Below are 26,584 nucleotides of genomic sequence, written 5' to 3' on the forward strand. Positions count from 1 at the left end.
TTAAGATTTTACAGCCAATGAATTTGCAAGGTCTTCGTTGCCTGACGACGAGTTCTCCAATGAATGACTGCGCAGCTGATTATACCCGCCGTGAAGTGAAAGCACGGCAGTGGGCTGTATCAGCGCAGTTCCAGAGTCCGCGTCAGAATACCGTCTTCAAAACAGCTGTGAGTAGCCGACATGGGTTTGTTCTTGTGGACTTAATCTAGTCAATTATTTCATATTATCGACAGATAACTGTTTGACCTGACTCCCTCAATAGTAGGCTTGATCTAACAGAATTAAAATGTTGCGCACGATAGGCTACTTGATCGACCTCTGACTGCAATAATCTTTAGGAAGATAACACTGAAAAACATTTTACATAGGCTATAGCTGTTAATCAATGCATGCAATGTTATTGTGTTTTTCGTAATGATTTACCTTCCATACAGTGACGATGCTTGATTTTCCAATAATGAAGTCTTGGCCGACTGTGAATCTCAGTCAGTGCAGTGGCCGTTGTGTATAGGCGACAATATCTTTGATGACTAGATGGCTCTTCACCGAGTGTGTTGTGTGTTTTGTGAACTTCTAAGTATGCAGCCTATGATATTTCAATAGGCTATGCCATGTTCTCTTTTAACTGGACATAATCTTATAACTAATGTTTCATCAGTTATTGTGAATGTTCTGCCTGGCTTCTGTTAAGGTGACAGACTCAAATTGTGGTAGCCTATTCGTTTTGGTACTTTACATTATTTCTAGCCTATTTACATCTTAACATTGTCTTAAAGATACCAGTCAAAATATTGCGTTAGCCTAATGAGCAATTTCTCAGAATGTAGCCTACATGTTAAAAATCCTTAACAGAAGAATATTTCTTGCTGTTCACAGACCCTGAGTCTAGGGAGTAGCCTATTTCCACTGCAGTGATGCCAGAATCCACACAAGGTGACTATTGTTTTATTATCGTTATTAATATTGACTAACTTCAACAAGAATGAATGTCTCTATGCAGTTTTTGTTTGTGGGTTTAAGTCAGTCACTGTCTCTCTTTTTCCTGCTCTACATCTTGCTGGTCTCGTGTGAGAAAAGCCATATTAAGAACTCAGAAATAACAGCTGAAAGCTATTTGAGGATCTTGTGACTTTGACTGACCTCAGCTTCAAAGATGACTTGCCTAATTATGTCTAGTCAAATCAAATCGGAGACAGACTAGTCTTGTACTGTGTGATACAATACTCTGACTTGTTTTAATATGACCCAATTAGCTATCACTCCACTGACCTATATGTAGCTATTTTTTATATCCTTGGTGCAATGAATGTGTTAAGATGTACTGTGCCCCCATATTGATTGAATGGTATAACATTTGATATGCTGTCTTCTCTTTTGTCTTTGCACAGAGTTTCCAGACATTTCCTATGATTCTTACAGGAGCAAAGGGAATCTCCTGGGACATTACACTCAGTCTACTAACTTTTATAGTCCGATAAGTGACTTTTGCACAGAAGACAACATCCCAGAATGTATATTGTACCTGAACCAAGTAAGTGGTATTGTTGACCTTTTCAATTGGTGAAAGTAAATGAATATATACTTTTTTGATCCCGTGAGGGAAATTCAGTTCTCTGCATTTAACCCAATTTAACCGAATTAGTGAACACACAGCACACAGTGAACACACAGTGAGGTGAATCACACAACCCAGAGCAGTGAGCTGCCTGCCCAACCAGCGGCGCTCGGGGAGCAGTGAGGGGTTAGGTGCCTTGCTCAAGGGCACTTCAGCCGTGGTGGACTGGTCGGGGATCGAACCGGCAACCCTCCGGCTACAAGCCCGATGCGCTAACCAGTACACCACGGCTGCCCACTGGTATTGTTGACCTTTTCAATTGGTGAAAGTATGCACAATGCATTAGAATTATTATTGCTATTACTATTTGGGGGATTTTATATAAATTCTTAGTTTAGGGAATGACTTGATTTTAGATTCATTTGTATTGAATGCTGTATCTTCCTGCACCCCTTGTACTGTACCGTGTCCATGTCAACTGCTTTTTACCCCCTGTACCTTTTTTGCTCAATGGTGTTTTGAGCCCCCAACATCGTCTTCCAGGCAGCGCTGCCACTGTTGACTTAAAGGCACTTAATCCTACCCCTAACCCTAACCCTAACCTTAACCCATGCCTAACCCTAGCGCCTTCCAGGCAGCGCTGCCTTGAAGACAACGTTGGGGGCTCAAAACACCAAGAAACACCTTTTCTGTTTGTTTTACTGATTTCAACTTACCTTAACTTCTACCAAGCACATTGCACCATGTGTGATTAGACACAGCTTTCTGCGCTTCTCCTTTTCCTCCTTGTAGGAGGCTGCATCCCTGGGTTTCCCTGCTGCCCAGCCAGATCCCGACGGAGGCGACGGGGCGCTGGACGTGGATGTGGTGTCCCTGCTGAACAGCATGTATGCCCTGCTGGAGCGCCACCACCGGGTCCTGAGGGCCCTGGACCAGCTGGAGGCCGAGAGGCTCCGCAGCGTCGGCGACATGCAGAGGCAGCAGCTCAACCAGGGCCGGCTCAAGGTGAGCTGCTGTCGGCCACACTCTCTCCGCCTGGCCCACTTAACAGGGTTATTATTAGTAGCAAGAAGTTGTTATGTGGGTTAGCCGCGCACAGGGACAGGAGTGAACTACCTACAGTATGTGCATAGATAGATGACTGAATACCTGAACATGAACCTGAAGTTGTAGAGGTAAAGTTATGGCATTTCATCCCTCCAAATGCTCTGGACTTTGATGAAGACGTGGCAAACGTTGAAACGTTAGTCCACTATGTTGGCACCTTAATAAATATGTAAAACTTCACATCTGAGTTGCTCCGGTGAACATTATTTCTTCACTACAGTTTGTCTTTTCCCGTTGATGCACCAGATAGTGATTCTCAGGAGCGCAGAGGACTTTTGTTTTTTCCAACATGTATACATTATCTGTGAACTGATTTGGCCGAATATGCCCGTGAAGAAATCTGTGTGAATATCAGTAGCTCATAATTTCTAGACAGACTGGAGACTGGAAAGAACCCTATTTCTAAATGATCCTAGTGTTTTCATGGCAAATCAGAGAGACTGAATTTCTTGATTGTGTTTTCTCAGGATCAACTTGAACTAACCAAGAGGGAAAATGCAAGACTTCAGGAGAGAGAAAGACAGCTGCAGTTAAATATTAAAAGCCTGAAGAAATCTCTTAAAAATGAAAAAGAGGAGGTGAGAGAGACATTCACTCCAAGATAGATTTTTATAGTGAAGAGCTCCCTGTGAGATTAAGTGATAAATCTGGTCACCTGGCATTTTCATTATATGACAATAAAGTATTCACTTCATACTTTGCACATATAAAACAAGCCCAAATACAAATGCATTAACCAGCAAGGCATTACTCTATGGCCTGCCCTATAGAGACAGTAATAATCCTAATGAGTGGCCTTTCCCAGATTTAATTCCACTCATTGGCTTTTGCACAATTTAGAGTAATCTTACAAACACAAAATACATGCAATATGATGTTATAAAGTTTTACATTGCAATTTTTTTCACTATTTAGTTTGATCCTATTAGACCTTATAGTTAGAGTTGAAATATGCCCCTTTCTGGAGTAGGCTAAACTCATATCACAATGGCATCAACAGGTGCAGAAGCTGCAGAACATTCGAGCAAGTCGCTCTATGCAGTACAATCATGACATGAAGAGAAAAGAAAGGGAATACTACAAGCTGAAGGAGCATTTAAATCAGCTGTTGATTGATAAGAAGGATAACAAACAAGGTGTGTATCTCCTCAGTAGCCAGTGGCTGTATTAACATGTGCTACACAATATACTATTGTGAATCAATTATGCTTCTGTCTTTTAAATAATGATAATACAATATTATTTTGGTAAATTTAGAAATGCACCTCACAGGCTTCCTAAAATGTGTGACTTGTCATAATTAGAGTTTTGCTCCTCAACAGCTATTGAGGTTCTGAATTGTGTGGGTAGATCAGATGGAAGAAGAGGTCAGTGGAAAACTAGAAAGACAGAAGCCAGGTAAACAGATTTCTGTAATATTAATAAAAGTTATTGGGTGTGTTATTCTTATCAATGTTTACAGTTCATGTTTTTCCCATGATGTTGAATTAGTAAATTGATTTAGTCTAGGTATTAAATTAACTTAAAGGAATAGTTCGGAATTTTGGACATAGGACCTAATTTCCAACTTTACCGAGGTGATATAGGTTGGTGGAGACCGTTTTTATCGAGTTTAGCCCCTTCCTTCAGTTGCAGCGTCCCCCTTTGCTAATAGTGCGGCAGATTAGTGAAACGATCGTTCACTTTGTGGTACAAGCATCAAATTTTGCACACATATTCTTTGGGACCCACTTTATCCAAAAAGCACATTAGCCACACAAAAAATCCAATATGGCTGCCATTTTCCAAGATGGCCGCCATTGAAAGCCATTATACTTGTTTTTGACCTGGATTGGATTTGGATAATCACATTTTGATGATCTTGACATCTGAGTATAGGTTAAAGGGTCTGGACTTTCTAATTATACAATGAAGTGTAAAGAAATGTGTTAAATTGTGAAGATAAACATAATTAATGGCGAAAATAGCTCATTTTAGTGCTAATTTTAGTTTTTCTTTTTCTTTTTTATTTTTTTGTTAAAAAAACAAATGTGGTAAGGTCAGTCACACCTGCGGGATATTGATCTGGATAGTTATGTAACAGGTGTTTGTGAATCAGGTTCACCTGCTTTGATGTCAACAGAATTTACCACAGCGCCAACTATGAGACGACCATCACAACAGGAATGGCTTTACAGCTAGTGGCAACTGGTATTTTTTCCATCTTTATCCTTCTTGACAGATTTTTCACTATCTTTGCATTTGGTTTGGGTCAGTGTTACTACTGGTAGCATAAACCAGTATGTGGAGCCCAGAGCCATAGAAAGAGAGTTGCGACCTGCGCTGAATGGCTGAATCGTAGGAGGGTGGGATGTACTTCTGGATGCTGGAGGGTGTAATCAATTAACTCATTGACTACTGACCAAGAGATTGGTTGTTAATAGTTCCAAAAATCCCATAACGCGGATATACTGGAAAAGCGCTGCCATTTTTTCCTATGGAGGTCTATGGGAGTGTCACCACTCTGTTTTATCTACCCCTCTGGTGGAGCCTACAGAGGTTGCACGGGTAGTGCAACTCCTCCAGAATGACACACATATACTTTCCAGTGCCAGAAAGATTGCTGTGTCTCCCACTGCAGTCTCAAGAGCATGGAAGAGATTCTAGGAGACAGGCAGTTGCTCTAGGAGAGCAGGGCAGGGTGGATGGTAAAAGGTCCTTAACCCAGTAGCAGGACCAGTCTGCTCCTTTGTGCAAGGAGGAACAGTAGGAGCCCAGCTGGAGTCTTACAGAAAGACCTCCAGCATGCCGCTGGTGTGAATATCTCAGACCACACTGTCAGAAACAGACTTTATGAGGGTGACCTGAGGAACCGATGGCCTCTAGCGGGACCTGTTCTCACTGCCCTGTTCTGTGCATCCCTCCAAGGGTATGCCTACCAATACCATTACTGACCCACCACCAAACCAGTCATGCTGAATGATGTTGCAGGCAGCATTACGTTCTCCACGACATCCCTTTCATGTCTGTCATATGTGCTCAGGGTGAACCTGCTTTCATCTGTGAAAAGCACTAGAGGCGGACCTGCCAATTTTGTATGCTATGGTAAATTCCAATTGAGCTCCATGGTGTTGGGCAGTGAGCACAGGTCCCTCTAGAGGCTTCGACATTCCCATGGTTGACAAGATATGAAGAGCTGTGAGAAGAGGCGGCAGTTACTTGTACCTAAGTCTGACTCTTGGTCTTCTTTTTAATTGGTTTGTAGCAGGAAGCTTCATTACCCAAACCATTGAAAAACTCTTTGAAAGAAACCTTACATTTCTTAAGATAAGAGCCAACAAGCTCAGTGGCACTAGGGTGTGCAATGGCTTTTGAGTCTAACACGAGAAGATCTCTGGACTCCTCCTGAAAAGGGTTGGCCAGGTCCTTCATCACATCAAACAACTTCTGGACCTGGTCTATGAAGGATTTCTGAGACTGGCTAGTCTGTTCATGGTGTTGGATATATCTTCACTGGCTACTTTGGCCTGAGATGCAGACTCATACTGAGAAACCAAATTACTAATCTCTGGTCCAGATTACCATCCATCGCCTTAGGGCTGGAACCACCATCTTCTTTGACAATTGCATTGGCCTGTTCATGGGCATGGTCAATGATTGACAATACAATGTGAACTTTGCTTCTCTGAAAGACTTGGTCAACAAGAACATCACCAATTGCATTGACATCACAAGCTCCCAGAATTGAAACTGTGGACTCTTCATCTGCCTCTTCTCACACCAGTCTTCCCAACTTCAAGAAGTATGGTCTTGATTGTTTTCTTCTCTAGAGTAGTATTCATAAGCTTCCTTCTGGAGCATGCAGAGGCAGCATGCTGTGACCCAGTGAATTTGCTGTGTTCTTGTCACACCTATAAAATAAATGATTCTGCTATTCCAGAAGAACCCACACCATCCTCCACAAGAGCACCTGCCAACCCACTGTTTTGGAGCAAGGTACCAAGAGATCTCAACGCAGCCATCTGTATGTGGAGATGGGCAGGGAGCACAGGTCCCTCTAGAGGCCATCGGGCCCTCAGGTCACCCTCATGAAGTCTGTTTCTGACAGTGTGGTCCAAGAAATTCACACCAGTGACCTGCTGGAGGTCATTCTGTAGGGCTCTAGCAGGGCTCCTTCACCTTGGATTTCTGATGTTAGATGCTGAAAGAGAGATACTTGTGCCTTGGAAGGCAGTAGTTACAGTTGTCAATGATGGGTTATGGTCAATGTTATCTATTGCAGCTGTGGAGGAAGAGGCCTTTTCAGAGAATGGGGGGATAAACTTCTTCAAGGTACCTACTCACAACTAGCCTGGGTGTTCCCATCCTGCCTTGGGCGGTGACTTCATTCACACTGCTAAGGCAGTCTGGAAACTACCGCCCTAATTTTTGACTGAGATAGGAGACCAATCACAGAACAGGGGGGAAAGCAAGACCATGATGAGCTATGCACAGACACATTTGATAGACATCCGTGGCGCCGCAATGAACGGATCTGGGCATTTTTTCAAATACGACAAAATGAACGTCTGGTTGCCAGACCACATTTCATTGAGAAATGGTAGGCGCTAGCCAGGCTAACTCACAACTGCATTTCCAAACTGTGCTGGAATGTCAAGTACTCAGTCGTATGCAGTGTTGATACCATGGTCATGAAACATTTCTAAATGGCTTTTCCAGTCTTAGCATATGCGCACATCCCTATATAGACAGGGAATGGAGTTTCATGATCTTTAGAATGCCTTTGAGTTGCAGCACCTTCTTTGTAATTTGAAAAGCAATTATACTGAGGAAGCTCAGCCATCGCAAGGTCTGTCCTGGTTGCTCCAAACCTCAGCTGAGATTTTGTGTCAGCCCCATGTTCAACCTTACAGACAAACTGAAGCAAAGCTGGAGGTACAGTGTCAGTAATAGCACTGTTGTGGACAATTCCTTCAAACTAAGATGTAGGCTACTGTGGTCGCATTTGCCTCAATATTTTGCTATTAAATTTGGTTAGCATCATTAGCATGCTGCACACATTTGTTTGAAACTCTTGCATTCAAGTTGACTGATCATCTCAATACCAATGTTTTCCAAGACTCAAAAGGGCCTGTCCCCAGGAGAAAAATTATTACTTGGAAACTTGAACACACGTGGGGAAACTAAGCAGTCCAACCAGAAGACTATGATAAACTAGCCAACTATGCTACTTTGTTTACAATATTTCCATGCTCCAACCAGCCAGCTGAATTAAAGAGGTAGAGTTGGTTACATGTCGGCAGTCCGACATCCTGCCAGTCCGACATCCCTTTCGTCCGACATGCCGCTATTCAGACATGGTGTTATTCCGACATGCTGCCAATCCGACACATTTTAGTACCCCCATTCTGACAGTTTACAAATCCTATTTTTTTCCACGTCAATTTAACGGACCCTAGCCCGACGACGGACGCAAAGTGCGTCAAAAAACACACCCATTCTTCTCTGTTACATTGCTCCACGATTATTAGTCACAGCGAGATGAGACCTATATTGCATGAAAGAGCTCAGAACCGGGGCTTTCCAACGAGACTAGACATGTCTGTACGATCAAGTATGAAAATAAAAATAAAATCATGATTTTAAATGAAAGTATCATATTTACAGTCTATATTGCTCTGCGTTCACCCATGCAGCCACTGCTCTCGCTTGAATTACTCCGGGACCAGGCATCGCACAGACATAACACGCATATCAAATGAAAGAGGAGAAACAGAGCTTTCCATTGATACCAAACACATTGATCCTTTTGTGTTATAGAAACAGACGAAGTGACAAACAAATAAGAATCATATAGCTTCGGCTACCGCTACTTTCGTTTGATTTAGGCTACTCGTGAAACCGTGGTTAAAAAGATACGGCTTGCATGTCAGATAAAAGATGAGAGCTAGAGCTATCCACAGATACCAAATACAACCTTCTAGGCCATAAAACAGACGAAGTGACAGCAAAATAATAACTTAATTTAGCCCCACTTAGTCCGTGAATAATGAGAAGAAAACTTGCCATGTCTATAGAACTGCTTTCACTTCCCCGAGTCGTGCACGCAACAGACACATAACCATATCAAGAAGTCTTCACAATTACATTTTAAATGTGAATCTTTATTATTTTACACAATTGGATATAGTTATGACATTAATAGCCTATTAATGACCTCATGTCGGAATGGCACGTTGTTTGAAAAAAAAGTTAAATACCGCCACTGCGACCATGAAAAAAAAAAATGTCGGACTGGTGGGACTTTTTCCCATAAAGAGACATGCCTCCACTACGACAATTGGACGTCAATGTCGGAGTGCTGGTATGTCGGAATGAGCCGGTAGAGTTGTAATAGAAATAGTAGGCTATATTTTTTAAACTATATTCTAGACAGAGATATAAAATAAATTATATTTGAGAGAGTGGTAAGAGGATAAACGCTATTCGAGAGTAAGCTTCAATAAACAATATTTGAGTGCAATCCAACTGTTTATGGCCGCCATCTTGGAAATAGTCTTTTTTTTTTTTTTTTAACCATTTGATTTACCATGTCAAAATAACATACAAATTGATGCCTAGATCATTTAAATACACCCATCCATCAAAGTTTAATAGCAAAAATGTTTTTCTTACATTTGATGTGGCGGCCATCTTGAAAAATGGCCGCCATGTTGGATTTTCAGGTGGCTAATGTGCTTTTCTCAAAAAGTAGGTTCCATGGATTATTCATGCCAATTTTGGTGCTTGTACCACAAAGTGAACGATTGTCCTGGAATATGGACTTAATCTGCCGCACTATAACGCTGGTTTTGAGCTACCGCATTTCTACGGTAACATCAGTCTGACATCAACAACAGTCTTACTCACTCCACCGCACACCCGAGACCAGTCAATTAAAACGTCAGACTATCGATATACATGTCCGTGTTGATAGAATAATTTTAGAAATAAAACTAACCTTGCAACTCAATGATTTATTACAATTTGAGGGACTAGTTTCTCAATATCAATCCGCCACTGCCATACAGGGAACAAAGTAGGCTATTGCAATGCGATGCAAGGTTAGTTTTATTTCTAACATTGTTCTATCAACATGTGGCATGTGCATCGATAGTCTGACGTTATAATTTATTTGTTTCGAGTGATCTGTGGAGTGTTTTCAGAGGCAGGCTGGATGTTACCGTTGGCTTGCGTTATCTCGGCACCTACGTTAGCACGAGATGAACGCTGCAACTCAAGGAAGGGCAGAAATTCACTGAAAATGGTCTTCACCGACCTATATCACCCAGACTGAGTTGGAAATGAGGTCCTGTCCAAAATTCCGAACTATTGCTTTAATTAGACTTAAGACTTTGCTCTTTGCCTATCATTCAAAGGAGGGCCCTCTGTTTTTTAGGCATGAGGAAGAGATGTACCAGACTCTTCTGAATGACTTTGATAACCGTCAGCGAGAGCTGATGCTGGAGAATGTAGAACTGCGGAAAGTGCTTCAGCAAATTAAAAAAGAGATGATCAGTATCTTAAGTCCAAAGCAGTCCAGCTGGAGAGAAGTGAGGCAGGAACACTGCGAAAACCAGGTCAGTCATCTGACCCATGCACCAACCATTCCTCTTGCTGCTGCAGCACAGAGTTAAAATATTATTTGTTGTGCCTATGTAAAATATTATTTATTACATAACAAGCTGTTAAATCAACCTATAAAATAATGATGAATCTTTTCGTATACTGTAACACTCTTGTTCTATAATGTCATTATGTCCTAATGCTTCCTAAATGCAGCATTAATGATCTGTTTATGCATTATTTATTCCGCCTCTGTCCCCCGAGGATGGAGGTTCTGATGAGGAGGTTGTGTGCGAAGCTGGCCGAGACAGCATGGAACAGAGCTGTGAGCAAGCCAAAGAAGAGCTCACTAACAGCATTCGCCAGCAGTGGAGGAAACTCAAACACCACGTGGAAAAACTGGATAGCCAAGGTGCTCGCAGAAGGGCTTTTCCAGGGGAAATAAGACTCACATTTTGGGAAACATATTTTTAAACCTTTTTTTTTTTTACCTATTTTAGAAGCACATTTAGGAAAGGAAAAACAAGGTATTGAGGTTCCCTTTTTACAGAGCTTGATATCTTTAAGAGCTATTTTCAGTATTCAGCATTCCAAAAAGGACCTAAAAATTTCCTGTTTTGTCTTCACATTCTGCACGTGAAAAACAACTGAAGAGAAAAGTCACTCCTTTACCTTCTTGGACTTGCTACAGTAGGACTGCCCTCATTAGTCATGTGTTTATTTGCCCCAGTGTCTTCGGTGCACATTCAGCAGAAGGACAGTGAGGTCATGGCCATAGAGGCCCATGACAAGGAGATGGAGCAGCTCCGTCAGGAGATCCAGCAGTGCAAGGACTTCATCCACACCCAGCAGCAGCTCCTGCAGGTGAGCATGACCCACACACTGAGATTGGCACCTCACCTGTTGCTATCCAGAGCTGTAGTCTGAACGTGCTAACACAGGGACGCAGTGGTACAGTAGAACATCTTTTATCCTCATGAATCACATATGACCTTCATGTGGCTCGCACATCTGCCAACTGACACAGCGGTTTCTTCGGGGTTCACACAGGGCCTTGAAACCTTTTAAAGTGTGAATGTGAGAAAAAAATTCAAGGCCTTGAATCTTTTGTGAACAGGAATACATCTGTGTGGCTCATTAAGGGAGCATCTGCAAAGCCTCCCAGTTTTCATCATAAAAATTCTCTGTGTTGTTGGTGTTGTGATTGACTTTGATCAGTGTCTCAAAACTATGTAGTGTTGAGTCTTTGAGTCTCTTCGATTTGATATTTAGGAAGGTGTGTTATCCCTGAATATAGTATAGTTCTAGCATGTAAGTAGCTACAAATAGCATCAAGTGGTGGATACAATCCCTTAATAGTTTTCTGAATCCCCTTTGAAAATGCAGAATATCATTAGTGTTTCAAACTACAGTGTTTTGGAAGAGAGAGTGAGAAAGACAAAGAGAGAAATAGGCATCGGATCATACAGTATAATGGAGTTGTCACTGTTAATGAGAAGTCTCTCGTCTGTGTGCTGGTTCTCAGCAGCAGCTCAGCTCCCCCTGTGATGAAGAGACCGCTTCTCTTCTGAAAGACTGCTACATGCTGGAGGAAAAGGAGCGGCTAAAAGAAGAGTGGAATGTTTTTGAAGAACAGCGCAAGAACTTTGCTACTGAAAGACAGAGTTTCACTGATGCAGCTATCAGGCTTGGCCGTGAGGTAAGGAACACAATATGTATAAAGAGCAGCAATGAGATACTGCTGTGACATAGTAAAAATACATTTCACACATTGATTTACAATTTTCGTAAGTGTGAATTTTAGATTCAACATACACATTTGGAATTCTGCCAAAAATGAACTGTAATTAAGCAGTACTTAAACTATCATGCTTTACAGCACTTTGGTCAACTGTGGTTGTTTTTTTAAATGTGCTCTACAAATAAATTGACATTGACATTGACATTTACAGAGGAAACTCTTTGAAGAAGATCGTGGTACCTGGCTCAAACACCAGTTTCTCAACTTGTCATTTGCAGATCATGTGAACCAACCATTGTCAAAGACTACAGGCGTCTTATCAGAATGTAAGCATGTCAGCCTCATAATATGAACCACATATAGTATAAGGAACACATGTAAACAGCTTAATAATTTATATATATAAGTATTTTAAATTAGCCTGACGACGTCATACTCAATTCTTGTCAGAATATGAGTCTGAAACTGCTCCATTCAGCTTCGATTATGGGGCGTGATTCAACTGATACAGGGCGGGGGGGATAGCTCTGCACTCATTGGATAGCCCAAACCAAACAGAACAAGTTATTGGCTGTCAGTATCTGCGAAATCTAAGACAACGAAATATGTCACAGGGTAGGCTATATGGAAAACATCCTCCCTCGTTTTAAAACATAATTCCTTCAAACTGTATGCAATGAACAGCTGGGGAAGTGTGTCGTTAACCCAACGAGCAAACAGATATGTTTAAACAAACGGGAACAACATCACCCAAACATGCTGTTTTAACTTGGTGAAAGTGAAACTGAAGTTTTCCCACATATCCACGTTGGTCTAAGTGTTCAGAAATAGTTGTGTGAATCCGTGATAAAACCTCCGTTTCAATAGCTAAGATAAACGAAAGGCCAAACTGCATGAACAAATTATGCATTCATAGTCATAGCGTTTCTGTTGCAATCAAAATCAACCTAAGCCAACACGGTCTCACACCCAGCTCGTTGAACGAGGACGCATGCAGCCGTGAACCTCACTGCTGTTCATCTGTCAATCATCACGTAAAGCCCGCCCTGACAATGTGATTGGTTCGAACAGCTCTGTATCTCGAATAGTAGCAGCTGAACGGAGCAGTGCCAGACCGAAGTTCCCTGCAGAAAAAGAATGTAGGCGGGGCTAAACTTCGGTCTGGCATCCAGGCTAATAAAAAATAGTATCTAAATGGAAATCAAATGGGGGTATAATATACTGTATCCTCTAGTCTTTTGATTGAAAAACTTTTTCTGTTTGTTTGCGCCAAAGCTGTTTGTGTCAACTTATTTTCAACCAAAAATGAAAATATGTTCTGTGTTGTTGTAGATGTGGAGGTGTCTCCAGCTCCATCGTCGCTGAGTGATGTGCTGTCTCAGATGGTGTTCAGCCCTCCCGAGGGCTTGTCTGTGAGACCGTCGTCCTCCGCCGAGTACCAGCAGACCCACCTCCCTCAGAGCAGGTTCTGAGAACTTAACGCTCATGCTACAGCTGTAATGTGCATATGGAACCACATGGGGGCAGCCCAGGGGCAGTTGCTGAACTGAGGGACGCAAACGATGGCCCACTCTCTGGACAGTGCTTCCCAGCACAGCTTTATAGTGACAGGCAAGCTGCTTCACAGACTGGATTTTCATCAGCTGGTGAATTTTCTACTGTCACAGTCTGAAACTCCATGCACTGTTGCTAAAGCATTTGTTAACAGTAAGATCACCCCCCCCCCTCCCCTTGAAAGCGGGCAAGTAAATATATGACTAAACATAGATGCAAATAGTTTGTCATTTTATTATTATTTATGATAGAATCCAATTAATGCGGAAAATGCTAGATGAGCCATGTCTTGCCTACTTCAGAGAGCTGACAGATGCCATGCAATTATTCATATAGTGAATTAATGTACCTTACCTAAAGTACCTTACGCTTGTGATTATTGCTCATATAGACTAAATAAAAACACTTAATTAATTAATTCACAGATACAGTAATTTATGTGTCTGGTTTTAAACATTTACATTATTTTTTGCAGTTTTTGCTTTTTGAGAAGCTTACCACATTAGTATATGTAGTATGTCTGCCAATGCTCAGTGGGTGTAAAGAGCTCATGCAACTCCATTCCACGTTCTTTATAAACTTACTGTTTATAATTGTAGCATTACAAAAATGTATACACATTTTACCAGGAGGAATTGCCAGTTAGTTATTTAATGTTTAATGTTTATCTTCATAGGCTAAGTTTGGCTTTTCCCAAATACATTGTACTTTTCTTCGTTCTATGTATTTGCACTCAAATGCAGAGCAATATGACAGAGGGCTGCTGTCCTTGAATTATAACTGTTGCTGATAAAGTACATCACAGGAGTAAAAGGTTTAGGTTAAGTTGTGCTTCATTTAATGCTTTCAGATTAAATCAATACATTCATTACTATGTCATGTCATGTGCATTAACATTAACATTGTTCTTCTGAAAGTTTAAGATACTAGTGTTCCCATGCTGCCTTGCGCGCAATCTGATTTTTGCCTCAGATAGGGGACCAATCACAGAACAGGGGGGAAAGCAAGATGATAAGCTATGCACAGTGTCGTGTCGGGTCATTTATTTGTAGTTCTCCAAAGTTTAGCTACAGGACTAACTAAAGTGCCATTCCAGTAGCCATTGAGGTTTTGCAGCATAACCAATTTGTTTATTTGTTGTTGAATTGCCTCGTGCACTAGTCAGTGTGTGCTTTCTATAAATAACTCTGGAACAACTGGTTTGGTCAGTACTGCTAAGTGTCTGGCTGTTCAAATGATGCCCAAGCATTTTATGCTATCAGTTAAAAGTATGATATAGGCACTTGGGTGTGTACTGTTTGCCTTGCAGGGAAACAATCGATCTTACGGTCAGTTAGAGAATAAGGCTCACAGGATCAATAACGGCCCCTTTAATTGCTGGTAATGAGATTGATGGCCTGTGTGTGATTAGGATGAGGAAAATAATCCATTGATATATTTGCAGCTCAGATTAGTTTCACAGTGTTTTTCTCACAGTTCGAAAGTAATTTTAAAATGCAAAGTACTCAGTGAAAATCGTGACTTAACTGTCTTAAATAAATGTGCAATAACTTTGTATTAAAATAGCTATGAATTTGAGTGAGTTCAAATTAACGTAAGATAACATAACATAACACCGCGTAAAATAACATGGTTTTCCATTTGAAATATTTAGGTCTGCGTCAACAAGATGATGGTATTTACAGAAGCTACCACTAGATAGAGCTCTGGGAACAAGGAGAGAGAATCATAATTTCCAAGTCTACCATCAGTGACGACTGGGCCAGTGATGAAGTCTGATTGAAAATATGCGTGCATTTCTACAGGTTGCAATATACAGTACTTGTTTTAAATTCAATTTCCATATGCATACACATACAGTATGATACATGTTTCTCAAGAAGCTTCACAGAATACTGAGAGCTAGACATGTGACAGCACCTACACTATACATGATGGCAATGGACAGTACAGGTAAAACCTTGACCAAGCCCTTAAGGACAGAGCCCATCCACTTGAGGCTTGCCTAGGAGAGAAGTAAAACGATGACAAGGAGACAAAGCAGAGGAGGCTGTATGGGAAGGTGCTGTATGCACGTGACAGTAGCAGTGTGAGAGCACTCATCCAAAACTGATGGGTAATTGGCTTGATAGTCTTTTGGGCCCCACTGTTGACTTCAAGGCACCTAATCTTAGCCATAACCCTGACCATAACCATAACCTTTTACTAACCAGTGCTGTGCTTCCTTGAAGGCGATGATGGTGGGGGCCCAAAAGACCATATAACGGGTAAATGTGAGTATAACTGTATATGCAGCGTAGGCCTAAATGTGTGTGTATATTATGTAAAAGAGCTCCTTAAGTTTATTTGGATGTTTACCTCCTTCTACCATAATCATGCTTGGGAGTAGGGAAGCCAAAGACCAATGGCAGGTAGTGAAGTCCACATAATTTTGAGGGGGAATATATTATGTAAATTACAGTAGAGGCAGAAGATGCCTACACAGTCTGGGGTACTGGTCTAATTACAGAGAAAAGCAGACAGTTTGAACATCTTCCAAAATGAAGAGAAAAGATTAAGAAGGCGGCCTGTACTTTGTGAATGAATAGTTACTTATGATCAATGGGGAACTGTTAAAGAAGGTTTTGGAGTGAAGCCATTTTGCGCATCGTGGGTGGGGAAAAAACTTGAAACAAGTCCAACTTAACAGGATGCCAGTGTACTGTAGTTAGGCCAGATATGAGCTCAAATATTATATCTCTGGCAAGACGAGAAGAGGCCCTTTATGTCATTTGGAAGACTTGAAATTAATGATCAGTACATTTAAATGGGAATGTATAATAATATATGAACATAATGGGGGAACAAATGTTGCATTTAGACTTTAGTTTGAAATATGATTTGGGAAATAATTTCACGGCTATTGTAACACTCGTTTGGTTCAAAGCATGAGAAACAAAAGGGATGACCACACGTAGATGATAATCGATTAAGCATTTTTATTAAGGCAATAGATAAAAGTCAGTATAATGGAACAAACTAAAAATATAGTGCATGTATATGTCTAGGGGTATATGTATCAAACAAAACAAGACGCCGGCGGGGGAGAGGAGAGGGAGCCCGTCTGCATTGCGGAGTTAAGCCTTCTTATCGTAAGGGCCATCAGGTTAACTCTGCACACCAACGCGTCCCCAGCCACCTTGCTGCAACAGACAAACACAGGACTGGTGGAGACCCGGCCGGTTCCTGACACTATTACAACAATCTATTTTGAAAAATAACATTAACAAGAGAGGTGGTCAAATATCTGCCATGGCATGATGTTACACTATGGGAAAATGTCACTAGAGGGAGCTCTGCAGTATTTGTAAACATTCAATGGGATGCTGTAGGCTGAGATGCTCATGAATGGGTTCCAGAGCACTGGGCTTGGTCAGTGGAAAGCAACAATATCTCCTTTGGTGGTCGAACTGTTTAAGGTTACAGTAGTTTCTCTATTCTCTGAAACAGGCCAACATGATTCACTGTTCAGGAAAGAAAAATAGATCACGAAAACATATGGGACCATTCTTTAGCCTGAAATCAGTCATAGGTCGGCTATGGCAAAATACAGAATAAAACATCCAATCAAAATTCAGGACTTAGCGCACACAGATACACTTTGTGTATACCTGTTGCAACATTTGGTGAGCCTTTTAATCCTATCTAGTTTATAATATATTGCCTGACAGTCCATGGTTTGAAATGTGCAGTATTCCATTACATTGAAAGGATGTCGGTGTACAGTAAGTCTAATTTGGTCTATCTTGGCAATGGTTCAGTCTGCATCTCATGACACAGGGCTTCCCAGTGGCACATCTGGCAAAGAGAGAGACCCATTGTGCAATGCCATGTCCTCCAACTACCAAGACCTCTCAGCTGTTAACCTTTGGCTTGCTGCCTGGTGCCTCACCCTGTGAGTGACCTGCAGAGATCCCAGACAGAGACCCAGTGCTGCACATTACCATTTCCATTAGCATCCAGTCATTCTGTTCGCCCGGTGCACCTGAAACCTGGTGCATCACATATTGTGGCTACATGAGATGACTTAATGTGGAGAGTAGGCCTACATCAGTCTGTTGCATGCAATTCAAAATTGATTTTTCATGTTTCACAATAATAGTGAGTGATTTGGTCTCGCAACTTGCAGAATACCTTGCAGAGACACTGGAGAGAACACTTAAAACAGAAGAAGAAAAAAGAAGAAAAAGAAAATGGGATATTTAAGATATTCATAATAAACAATAATGTTCATGGTGTGATTCAACCTTCGTTTTTATGTCAACTCTCCAGACCAGACACATCAATCAGTGTTAATATTTGGGTAGGCTAATCTCTTTATATTGCAGTGGTGATGACAGCTGACTGAATTTAAGCTCTCCTGTATTGATCTAACTTTAAACTCACTAATTCTTATGGGTGTTAAGCCATATCTGCAAAAAAATCAAATACTAATAAATACATTAAGCTTAGTAGGCAATGCAACAGAGTTCAACTGTTAGCCAAGTAAATGCATTTAGAGGCAATGCAACAGTCTAAGTAGGATATATTTTTTTTTTTTTTTAGCAGAACTTCATGTTCGACTTCGCAAAAAGGTTAAGAACTGAAACAGCATGAACCCTCTTATCACAATCCGTGGTCTTTGCTTACTATGTCCCCCTCCCTTCCTCTCTGTCTTTAAGTTCGATTGCATGTTTCAGAAAGGCCTGTAGGTAAGCCTGTGTGTCAAGCTGTTAACATGCTATTATACCAGCCCTTCAGGTAATGAACAAGTTGTGCTCAAAAAGGCAACCACAGGTCATCTTAAATCGATGGTACGTTTGATTGAGCCTTTGTTCGTCAAGTTATTATGAATATTTCATTAAGATGTCTATTAGGCTATTGTAATAATACATACATCCACAGTTGTTTAAGTGTGAGCATTACACATCTGTTAAATTGACATTAATGGCAACATCTTGAAAGAATGTTACATTTACTTATGCTTTAATTAAGTTTTAAACACTGCGCGAGGTGGAAATTGATATGGGCTAGCCACATCACTGTAAGTAGTATTACCTCCACACTGTTGCTGTAGTTTTGGATTATCTGATGCATCACGGGTGTAGCGAATTCTAACGTTAAAACGACTGGATCATTACGATCTCTCTTTCTCGGACCCAGCGGTGTTAAAGGCAAAAACTAAATTATTAAGTAGAAATGTAGGCTACGACAGACCATGGCCATGGAACTGAAGAATTACGGACACGATGCTGGTAAGAGGAGTGAATTATTTATGATGTTTTAATTGCCGAGACAGTGATTGGCGACTCCCATCGACTGTGAGTGGTCACCTGTCTGATTCCGTGTGGTGCTTGAGGCAGCTTTCTGTGTGACTGCATTTCTACTTCTCCTCTCACAGTCTGCGGAAGCACTTGATGCAAACCACGGGAAAATATGGAACTACATACCACATAGGACCGTCACATCTTGAACGGAGATAAGCGCCAACATGGGTGGACACTCGGCACTTTTAGGTAACCTATCTCCCATTGCCCAAGAGACACTGGGAAGTTTCTAGCGTTGGTCTCGTGCAGATGCTGCTGCACACTTTCTTGCTATTGTTGCGGCAAAGTGCATTTAGCGCCTCGTTTGGTTTTGTCTGAAATTATGATTTTTGCGTTTTGTTTCGACATACGCAGTCTGATTGAACGGTGTGTCTTAACTTGCCCATTCCTGGGTGCGTTCTGTGTTTGACAGGTCTTGAAAAATAGCATTTTGTTGCCAGCATCAGAATCATTTTCTCTTTGAAAGACAAACTTCATGGGGTAATTCCTTTTGATATGGACAGCTGGCACTAGAAACCTGTTTGTTCTACCTCTATTCATGGTTTTCATCAGGTCTGTTGCACAGATGTATAAAATCAAGATTCTAGATTATACACCTAGATTATACATCTAGATTATGAATGCAGACTGCATTGGTTGATATACCTGTGGAAAGGGGCCTGATGAGACCCATGAATAGAATCAAACTGTCTTGGTTTGGCGACAAGGTAGCCCAGAATCAGCCTGTGTAAAACAACTATGGAAAACAAGTGCTTCAGTTGCTGTGTGATCAGAAAGGCTAAGGACTTTCTGTCATGGGCATGGATAAATTATAGATAATACTGGTGCAGATGTTGATTTGAATGTATCACTCATCGCACTCTCATTGTAAACCCATAATTGTGGATGTGTTATATGGGAACAGTTGTAATTGTACTGTTTGGACTTGATCTAGGTCTTTATCTGTCCAGCTTTCCTTTCTCTCAGAAGTATGTTGCAATCTTTTTCCATTCAACAGATCATTCCATTGATAAAGGTATTTATTTGTCACACCATCTAGATTAGGTGTCACAAAAGCAATAGGCAGCTAAAACTTTGGAGAAACTGGCCATCTTTGTTTGATGATAGGGTAAGGTTATGTAGCGCAAAACCTCGACATTAAAGAAGATTAATGACATCAAAGATTTTTGGAGAAAGTTGTCTCTATTGTAACTGTTTTCAGTATGATAATTGTATGATTGAGCATTTCATTAGAATGACAGTGACAGTCCTCAGTCTCTCTTAATTATGTGATGTTGATATTGATGTGTCTCATACTGTAGCACTTTTGCTCCAAAGTTGTTTTACCTGGTCAGGACCAATTTCATAGATGTCTGAGAGGTTTATGCATCATTTGGCATGATTAGAACAAACGAAAAGACTAAGTAAACACAAGACATCACAAATGTTCATCATCAAATTCAGCTCATGATTGAGCCAAATCATTCCATCCGATCAATATGTTGCTTTAGGAGCACAGAAGGGATGGGGGTCATTTCATTATAGGCTTACAGCTCAATATATCAGCTGATGTTGACAGTAGCTTGTGGATTATACTTTTAATGTACAGTATAAACTTGGTCAGGTTGGGATTAATTTTCTTGGGCTTTTGCCCTTTTTTGACAGTGGACAGTGAAGAAAGAGACAGGAAGCAAGAGAGGGAGGCAGAGATGGGGTGGGATCGGGAAATTACCTGCGTCAGACTCGAACCTGGGTCCCCGTGGGCAATTGGACCCACATGTGATACGGTTAACCAGTTGCACCCCAGCGCCCCCCTGTCTGGGATTCTTGATTCGGTTGTTGAGGTGATGCTGCTGGCATTTTCTTTCAGAAACTGAATGCCTGAATGGGTCAATCACTTGTCTATGGAGGTCAGATCAGTAGCGTGTGTATTATATGTGTTCTTTAAATATACTTCAGCATTCAGAAATGTATGTTTGGTCTTCTTCTGCAGGCGTGGGTGGACTGTTTTTGTTTTTCTCCAGGACACCTGCTTTAAATCCTAGACTGCAACAGCACTGCTTCCTCCATTATGTAAAGTTGGGTTCTCATAATTATGTATTGGGCACACCAGATCATAAAAAAAACACTCTACGAAAGCACACGTCTTTGAGACATTATGTCTGTCATGAAAAGAGGCTACTTTTTCAGTGGTGGAGACAACATTGCATAGAAGTGGAAGCATAATGTAGGATCTAATAGGACATTAGTAGGCTGCCTGCCTGGAAAGTCAATGATGAGGGCATAATTAAGAAGTCATTCCTTTCTCTCTCTTGCAGGCTCGCTCACTGATTAGTCATGTGGTATTCACTGAGATGTGACATGCATTTTACATTTCCTTAATGCCTAAAGAATTTGTTCACATTCACCACTGCCATTAGATGTCATCCCATTGTGTAGAAATATACTGATTTAGCTGTATTAGACTAACACTGTGTGTGTGTGTGTGTGTGTGTGTGTGTGCGTGCGCACATACATGTATGTGTGTGAATTTAAACTTAGTGTATTATACAGTCTCATTTTCCAGCTTAAATGATTGTGTCAGTTTCTGTGCAGAGCCATATCCATGTAGGCTATATTAGAATTATAATAGTATTTACTTTAAGTCGCCCGTGGAGTATGTGGATCTCATTAAGTACAATCATTGCGTTTAAAAAATGGCTACCTGTTGAACTGTTCAGCTTGCTCTGTGACTGTGCTGCAAAGGAGTTGCTGAACATTTGAATGCCAATCCATGTTATGTTGAAGACGATGGCTTGACCAATATTTATCCTCATGATATATTGTGAACACACAGTATATGTAAGTTTTGGACACTGCTTGAAATGTTTTTTGAAGGACAGGAAAACACATAGGGGTTGACAATGCAGAAGATGAGAGATAGTCCTTCAAGGTTTCTGTGCCTCTCCCCCTGTAGCTACAGAGCTATAGCCGCTCTATTATGCAGCGGAAATAGTCGTACTGTATTCGTTGTGCCATTCGGTTCTCAGTTTTATTTTTTTCATTGTCTGTACTTGCTCAGACCTGTGGAGTCAGTTCAGCCGCGTAAAGATGAAGTCCTTGCTGGGTTTATTACTTAAGTCGAGAATGGCTCTATTTCAGGGGGTGCTAATGAGAAATCCTAGAAAGTGCAAATTAGTGCTGTGTCTATAGGAGGCCATAATCCCTCGCATCATTATTGCACATGGACATCATGGCTTGTATGATAACAGTTCTTCAAGCTGACAGTGTCACAGTTTAAATAGTGTTCCTTAGTTCTGTTTTTTTGGATCATGTTCTTGCTGAGTCATGAATGTGTGTGTGTGTGTGTGTGTGTGTGTGTGTGTGAGGGAGTGTGTGTCTACTGTAGAGCCATGGCACTGTTGAATGTCCTCTGTCTGCCCACATACAGTATGCGTGGGGCCCCTTCTCTTGTCCAGGTGCTCTTTTGTTGATCTGTTGATGTTGTTGCTTACCAGACACCATTGCACCATGGCGTCACACTTTGGATTGTCCTTCCAGTCATTCATTTGAGAGTGTCCAACACCATCAATCAAAACACAGGCTGAGAGGAAGGCTTCAGCATCTGAAGGAGGATCATGCTCAGTTTGTGTGTGTGTGGGATCATGCTCAGTGTGTGTATGTGTGTGTGTGTGTGTGTGTGTGTGTGTGTGTGTGTGTGTGTGTGTGTGTGTGTGTGTGTGTGTGTGTGTGTGTGTGTGTGTGTGTGTGTGTGTGTGTGTGTGTGTGTGTGTGTGTGTGTGTGTGCATATGTGCGTATGTGTGGATGCAAGTGTATGTGTGTGTGTGCGTGTGTGCGCAGTACTTTTCCCCACAACTTAGCTTTTAATCGACTAATTCAAAGAACAGATTGATTGCCCATGAGAGCCTCCTTCTTAGGGTTGTTTGGGATAGCTTGATTAGCAGTGGATTGAAAGGTTGAAAGCCAATGTGCACTCTCCACACAGGGGGCAGATAGTTTGAGCTGTGAGTCTCCACAATCTGAGCGTGGTGTGTCTGTCTGTGAGTCTGTGACAAAGTCACACATGCTCGCCAAGCTACAGGAAGGGCTGCCTGCTGAAGGCTTTAAGAATTTCTCCTGAAGGCTTTTTAGACTCTGTGTAATGACAATGAAGCAGCTGGATTTCAAAGGGAACAGCGAGACAACCCGTGTTGAGTGTCTCTTCCTGCAGAGGTCTGAGCAACAATATTTTTGAGTAGTCATGCTGTCACCAATAATGGCTGTAACAAAACAGTGGGCACCTACAGGTGCTTTGGATGGGCTCACTTGCTCTGTCTGCTTTCTGAAATGATGCAAAATCACATCAAGAGACACTCAGACAACGTCCCCTGAACCAGCTTATGATAAGCTTTGCGGTTTTTCATCTAGTGATCAACCATTGTACGCAAACAGAGACTCTCTCTCTCTCTCTCTCTCATTATTTCTCTTTCTCTGTCTTTCTTTCGTTCTTTCTCTCTCTCTCTCTCTCTCTTTCTTAGTTGATTTGGAACTTGTGTTGGCAGGATGTACCCATCATGTATCTGTCCCTGAAGAGAGAGACACATTTACAAATCTATGCAGATGTTTCCCCGACACACACACCCGGCTGCCTCTTGAGAAGGAAAACTTCTGCCGCGCAGAGCTGAGCATTTCCTCTCCTGTTTCTTTTGTAACTTGCCAAAAGCAATAAGCCTCGACAACTGGACTGGTTAGCTTGAAAGCTTTTCAATCTCATTCTGAAAGCCGTTCAAGCTCTAGGATTGCGCAGTTTGTTCTCAGCCGTAATGTCTAGAGTACACCTGAGATGCGTTCCACGTGGACATTAAGGAAACGTCCTAATCTTCTTACGTTGATGACTCCTTTTGGTCGTCTCGTATGAACATAATTATATTTCCCGGTAGAGGTGAAATATGAATGTATGGGGTGGTTGATGTGGAAACCGCAGACAAATATAGATTATGTAGTCCCACTCAAGAAGACACAATGTATACAACCTCCTCCCCTATATGACCCAAACAAGCATCCAGAGGAATTGAAGGACACTTTTTCACGTAACCTGGTCACACATCCCACACAGTTCAGACCTTATTTAGAGGCTCTGCTCACAGCAACACCCCGACAAATATGGGCAGCACGGGATCCCTTTCTCTGAGCAGGGGGTGTACTCACCCACTTTAGTTGGTGTTAAATTGTATCAGGGGATGGTGCGAGGGGCTTCCTGGAGCCTGTAATAGGATTTGTTCAGGGTTGTTTGAGAGCAGCCACGCGCTAACGCAATAGTCACAGCCACTGAGCTTCATTGAGTTGGAGCTGGGCACCCAGCTGTTGATTGGCTGTCAAGCTGTGTACTGTATGGTTTTGTTCTACAGATATTTGTCAGCAAATGTGTTCGGTCCTTGATGTCGAGGGCAACAATATGAGGTACTGAGTGCATTATGTTGTGTTCAGTGTGCTGTATGTTGTACTGTACATCCAAAACAAGAGATTGTGCACATCTCAGTAGTACAGGTGCTGGACCAAAAAGAAGTGAAAAGAAATGACAAAGGTCCGCACACTGATAGAAGGTCCCAAAAGTCTATTTAGCACGCTAAATCATTTGTGCTAAATAAACGTTTGGAAGCTTCTATCAGTATGCGGACCTGTATGTTGTTCATACCATAGACTAAGAGGGACTGAGGTGTCAGGGTTTTTTGGATAATTTTAATAAAGAATGACTTATTGACACAAGATATATATTTTTGTCAAACCACCCACAGGCTATTGTAATTAAACATTCATCAGAATTGTTTTGTAAATTGAATCAGAATACAGATAGGATTGCTTGAATTTTTAATATACGTTTTATAACATAATTTGTATTCAGTATTGCTCGAAGCTTTGTCTAAATGATCAATGCCTCGTGAACTTTAGTTGGTGCTCAATTGCATCAAGGATGGTGCGAGGGGCTTCCTGGTGCCTGTAATACCATAGGTGCTTCTCAACATGCCTCCTCGATCCTCGATGCTCGATCCTCGAGGGGCGTTTCCACTGATCTATAACTAACACTGGATTGACTATCGCACTATCCCATTGTTGCCGTCCCATAATTCATCAGTCAGGATCGAGGCCCGAGGAGCGAGGGAGGACGTATAAAGGCCCAAATGAGTGGCACCCAATGACTACTATTGACTAGCTTTTGCTATATGCTCCTCTTTTGGAAAAGGGTCTGGCCTAGATCCATTGCCAAATGTCTCCCTCCTGGTGGGTTTCCTGGACACTTGTTTGAAGTTTAAAATGGTTGGTGTTATGGCTGCTTCGGAGTGTGGATGTAGCAAATGAAAAGATCATGCCTGTGTAACGTAATCTCTCTCAGATGCACCCTCTATTCGTTGGTTGGTTGGTGGCTCTCAGTAGAGGTTCTACACAAGAAATCTTGCACAAGAGAGCTTATCTGTGCCAGTCTCAGTACTGAAGCTAAACGAAATTGAGCGGAAGTACGTCGGAAGCCAGGCTCGCTAGTCGCTAAATACAACATTGCAAAAAAAGAAATTTTTCCTCACCACACAATGGTCATGTTGTGCTGCTGCCTGAGGATGGAACTGTCATCAATGGTAAAAGGGTCTCTGATGTGAGGTCTGTAGTCATTCATGTCATGCAGTGAGATTTACATGATAATTCGAAGTCAACAGTAAAGTGGCAGCACAAAAGCCTGTGTGTGTGTGTGAGAGCAAGTGTGCATCTGTGTGTGTGTGTGTGTGTGTGTGTGTGTGTGTGTGTGTGTGTGTGTGTGTGTGTGTGTGTGTGTGTGTGTGTGTGTGTGTGTGTGAGATGAAACATCATCTGAACAAAGGCAGGGGAGGATGCCAAAAAGTTCCAGTCAGAATGCATGTGTCAAAGAGTGCAAAACCTCTTACCAAAGAACATTTGTTTTTTTTAAACCCAGTTTTTCACATTAGCAGGGTGTTATGGAACCACACAAAACAAAGAATCGTTGACATGTATTCACTGTCAGTGTTTTCATAGTGTGAGAATGTTAATAGATGGCTTTCACTTTAAACACAGATTTCCTCCCTTGTATGTCTGTTATAGGCTGGGTGAGTGTAACAACAGCCCTGCATCAAGACTCTCCAATTAAGAGAAAATCATTCTTTCTCTCTCACTCTGGTCACTGTTTTCACTCTGTGAAGTTTTTCAGACCGCTGTGTGTGAGGGACTTTGAAGTTTTTTTTTCTCTTCTTGTTGGCTTCGCCCCTTTGCTCATCGGAACCTCTTTTTTATAAAAAAAACTGATCTGCTGCCATAGGTCAGAGCTGGTCTCGGCTTCTCTCTCATCATTTCGCCGAGCGACAGACTAAACAAGGTGGGAGAGTGGTAGAGGGAGAGAGTGAGCGAAACCGCCTGCTGCCTTTGGGGATAATGAAGGGGGTCGGCTGCAACCAGGGAGGAAGCTCTGGCTCACCATTGTGTAGGGGATTACTACAAATGTATTATAACAATGGTGTGGTGGCTAAGGTGAGGTGCGGTGAACAGGCCTACAGTATATATTTGACATCTGTTCTCATTATCAATGCTTATCTCGCTGCCATAGCAGCTTTGTAACTAAGAACAGCCCTGTCAATATCCAATGTGTTATCAGTCTTCGTGTGAACGGACTCCATGGAGTACAAACAGTCTAGCATTGGAGCTTCAGCTCATTCAGGGCTGAACATGAAAGAACACTT

At 41.7% G+C, this 26,584-nt stretch overlaps 1 protein-coding gene across 2 annotated transcripts; it reads left to right on the forward strand.

Annotated features, from left to right (window-relative positions):
• The first annotated feature begins 113 nt into the window (after positions 1-113).
• LOC134102113 (afadin- and alpha-actinin-binding protein-like) lies at positions 114-14,409 on the forward strand. 2 transcript variants are annotated; one of them, XM_062556112.1, is made up of 13 exons: positions 114-167; positions 877-933; positions 1,389-1,531; positions 2,348-2,560; positions 3,130-3,240; positions 3,663-3,798; positions 3,985-4,060; positions 10,080-10,260; positions 10,511-10,658; positions 10,977-11,110; positions 11,772-11,945; positions 12,199-12,313; positions 13,320-14,409. In XM_062556112.1, exons 2-13 carry the CDS (start codon positions 915-917, stop codon positions 13,457-13,459), a joined length of 1,590 nt encoding a protein of 529 aa, XP_062412096.1. In that variant the 5' UTR covers positions 114-167; positions 877-914; the 3' UTR covers positions 13,460-14,409. The 2 variants fall into 2 exon arrangements, with proteins under 2 accessions (XP_062412096.1, XP_062412098.1); XM_062556114.1 differs by having other exon boundaries at positions 11,775-11,945.
• Positions 14,410-26,584: the final 12,175 nt, after the last annotated feature.

The sequence above is a fragment of the Sardina pilchardus genome, chromosome 15 (assembly GCF_963854185.1).
Source record: "Sardina pilchardus chromosome 15, fSarPil1.1, whole genome shotgun sequence".
Classification (NCBI taxonomy): domain Eukaryota; kingdom Metazoa; phylum Chordata; class Actinopteri; order Clupeiformes; family Clupeidae; genus Sardina; species Sardina pilchardus.

What these genes read in the sequence shown, in the direction of transcription:
- LOC134102113 (XM_062556112.1), top strand. An exon ending in GTATATTGTACCTGAACCAA is followed by an intron (nt 1,532 to 2,347) that starts GTAAGTGGTATT and finishes TCCTCCTTGTAG; the next exon opens with GAGGCTGCATCCCTGGGTTT. An exon ending in TACAGGCGTCTTATCAGAAT is followed by an intron (nt 12,314 to 13,319) that starts GTAAGCATGTCA and finishes GTGTTGTTGTAG; the next exon opens with ATGTGGAGGTGTCTCCAGCT.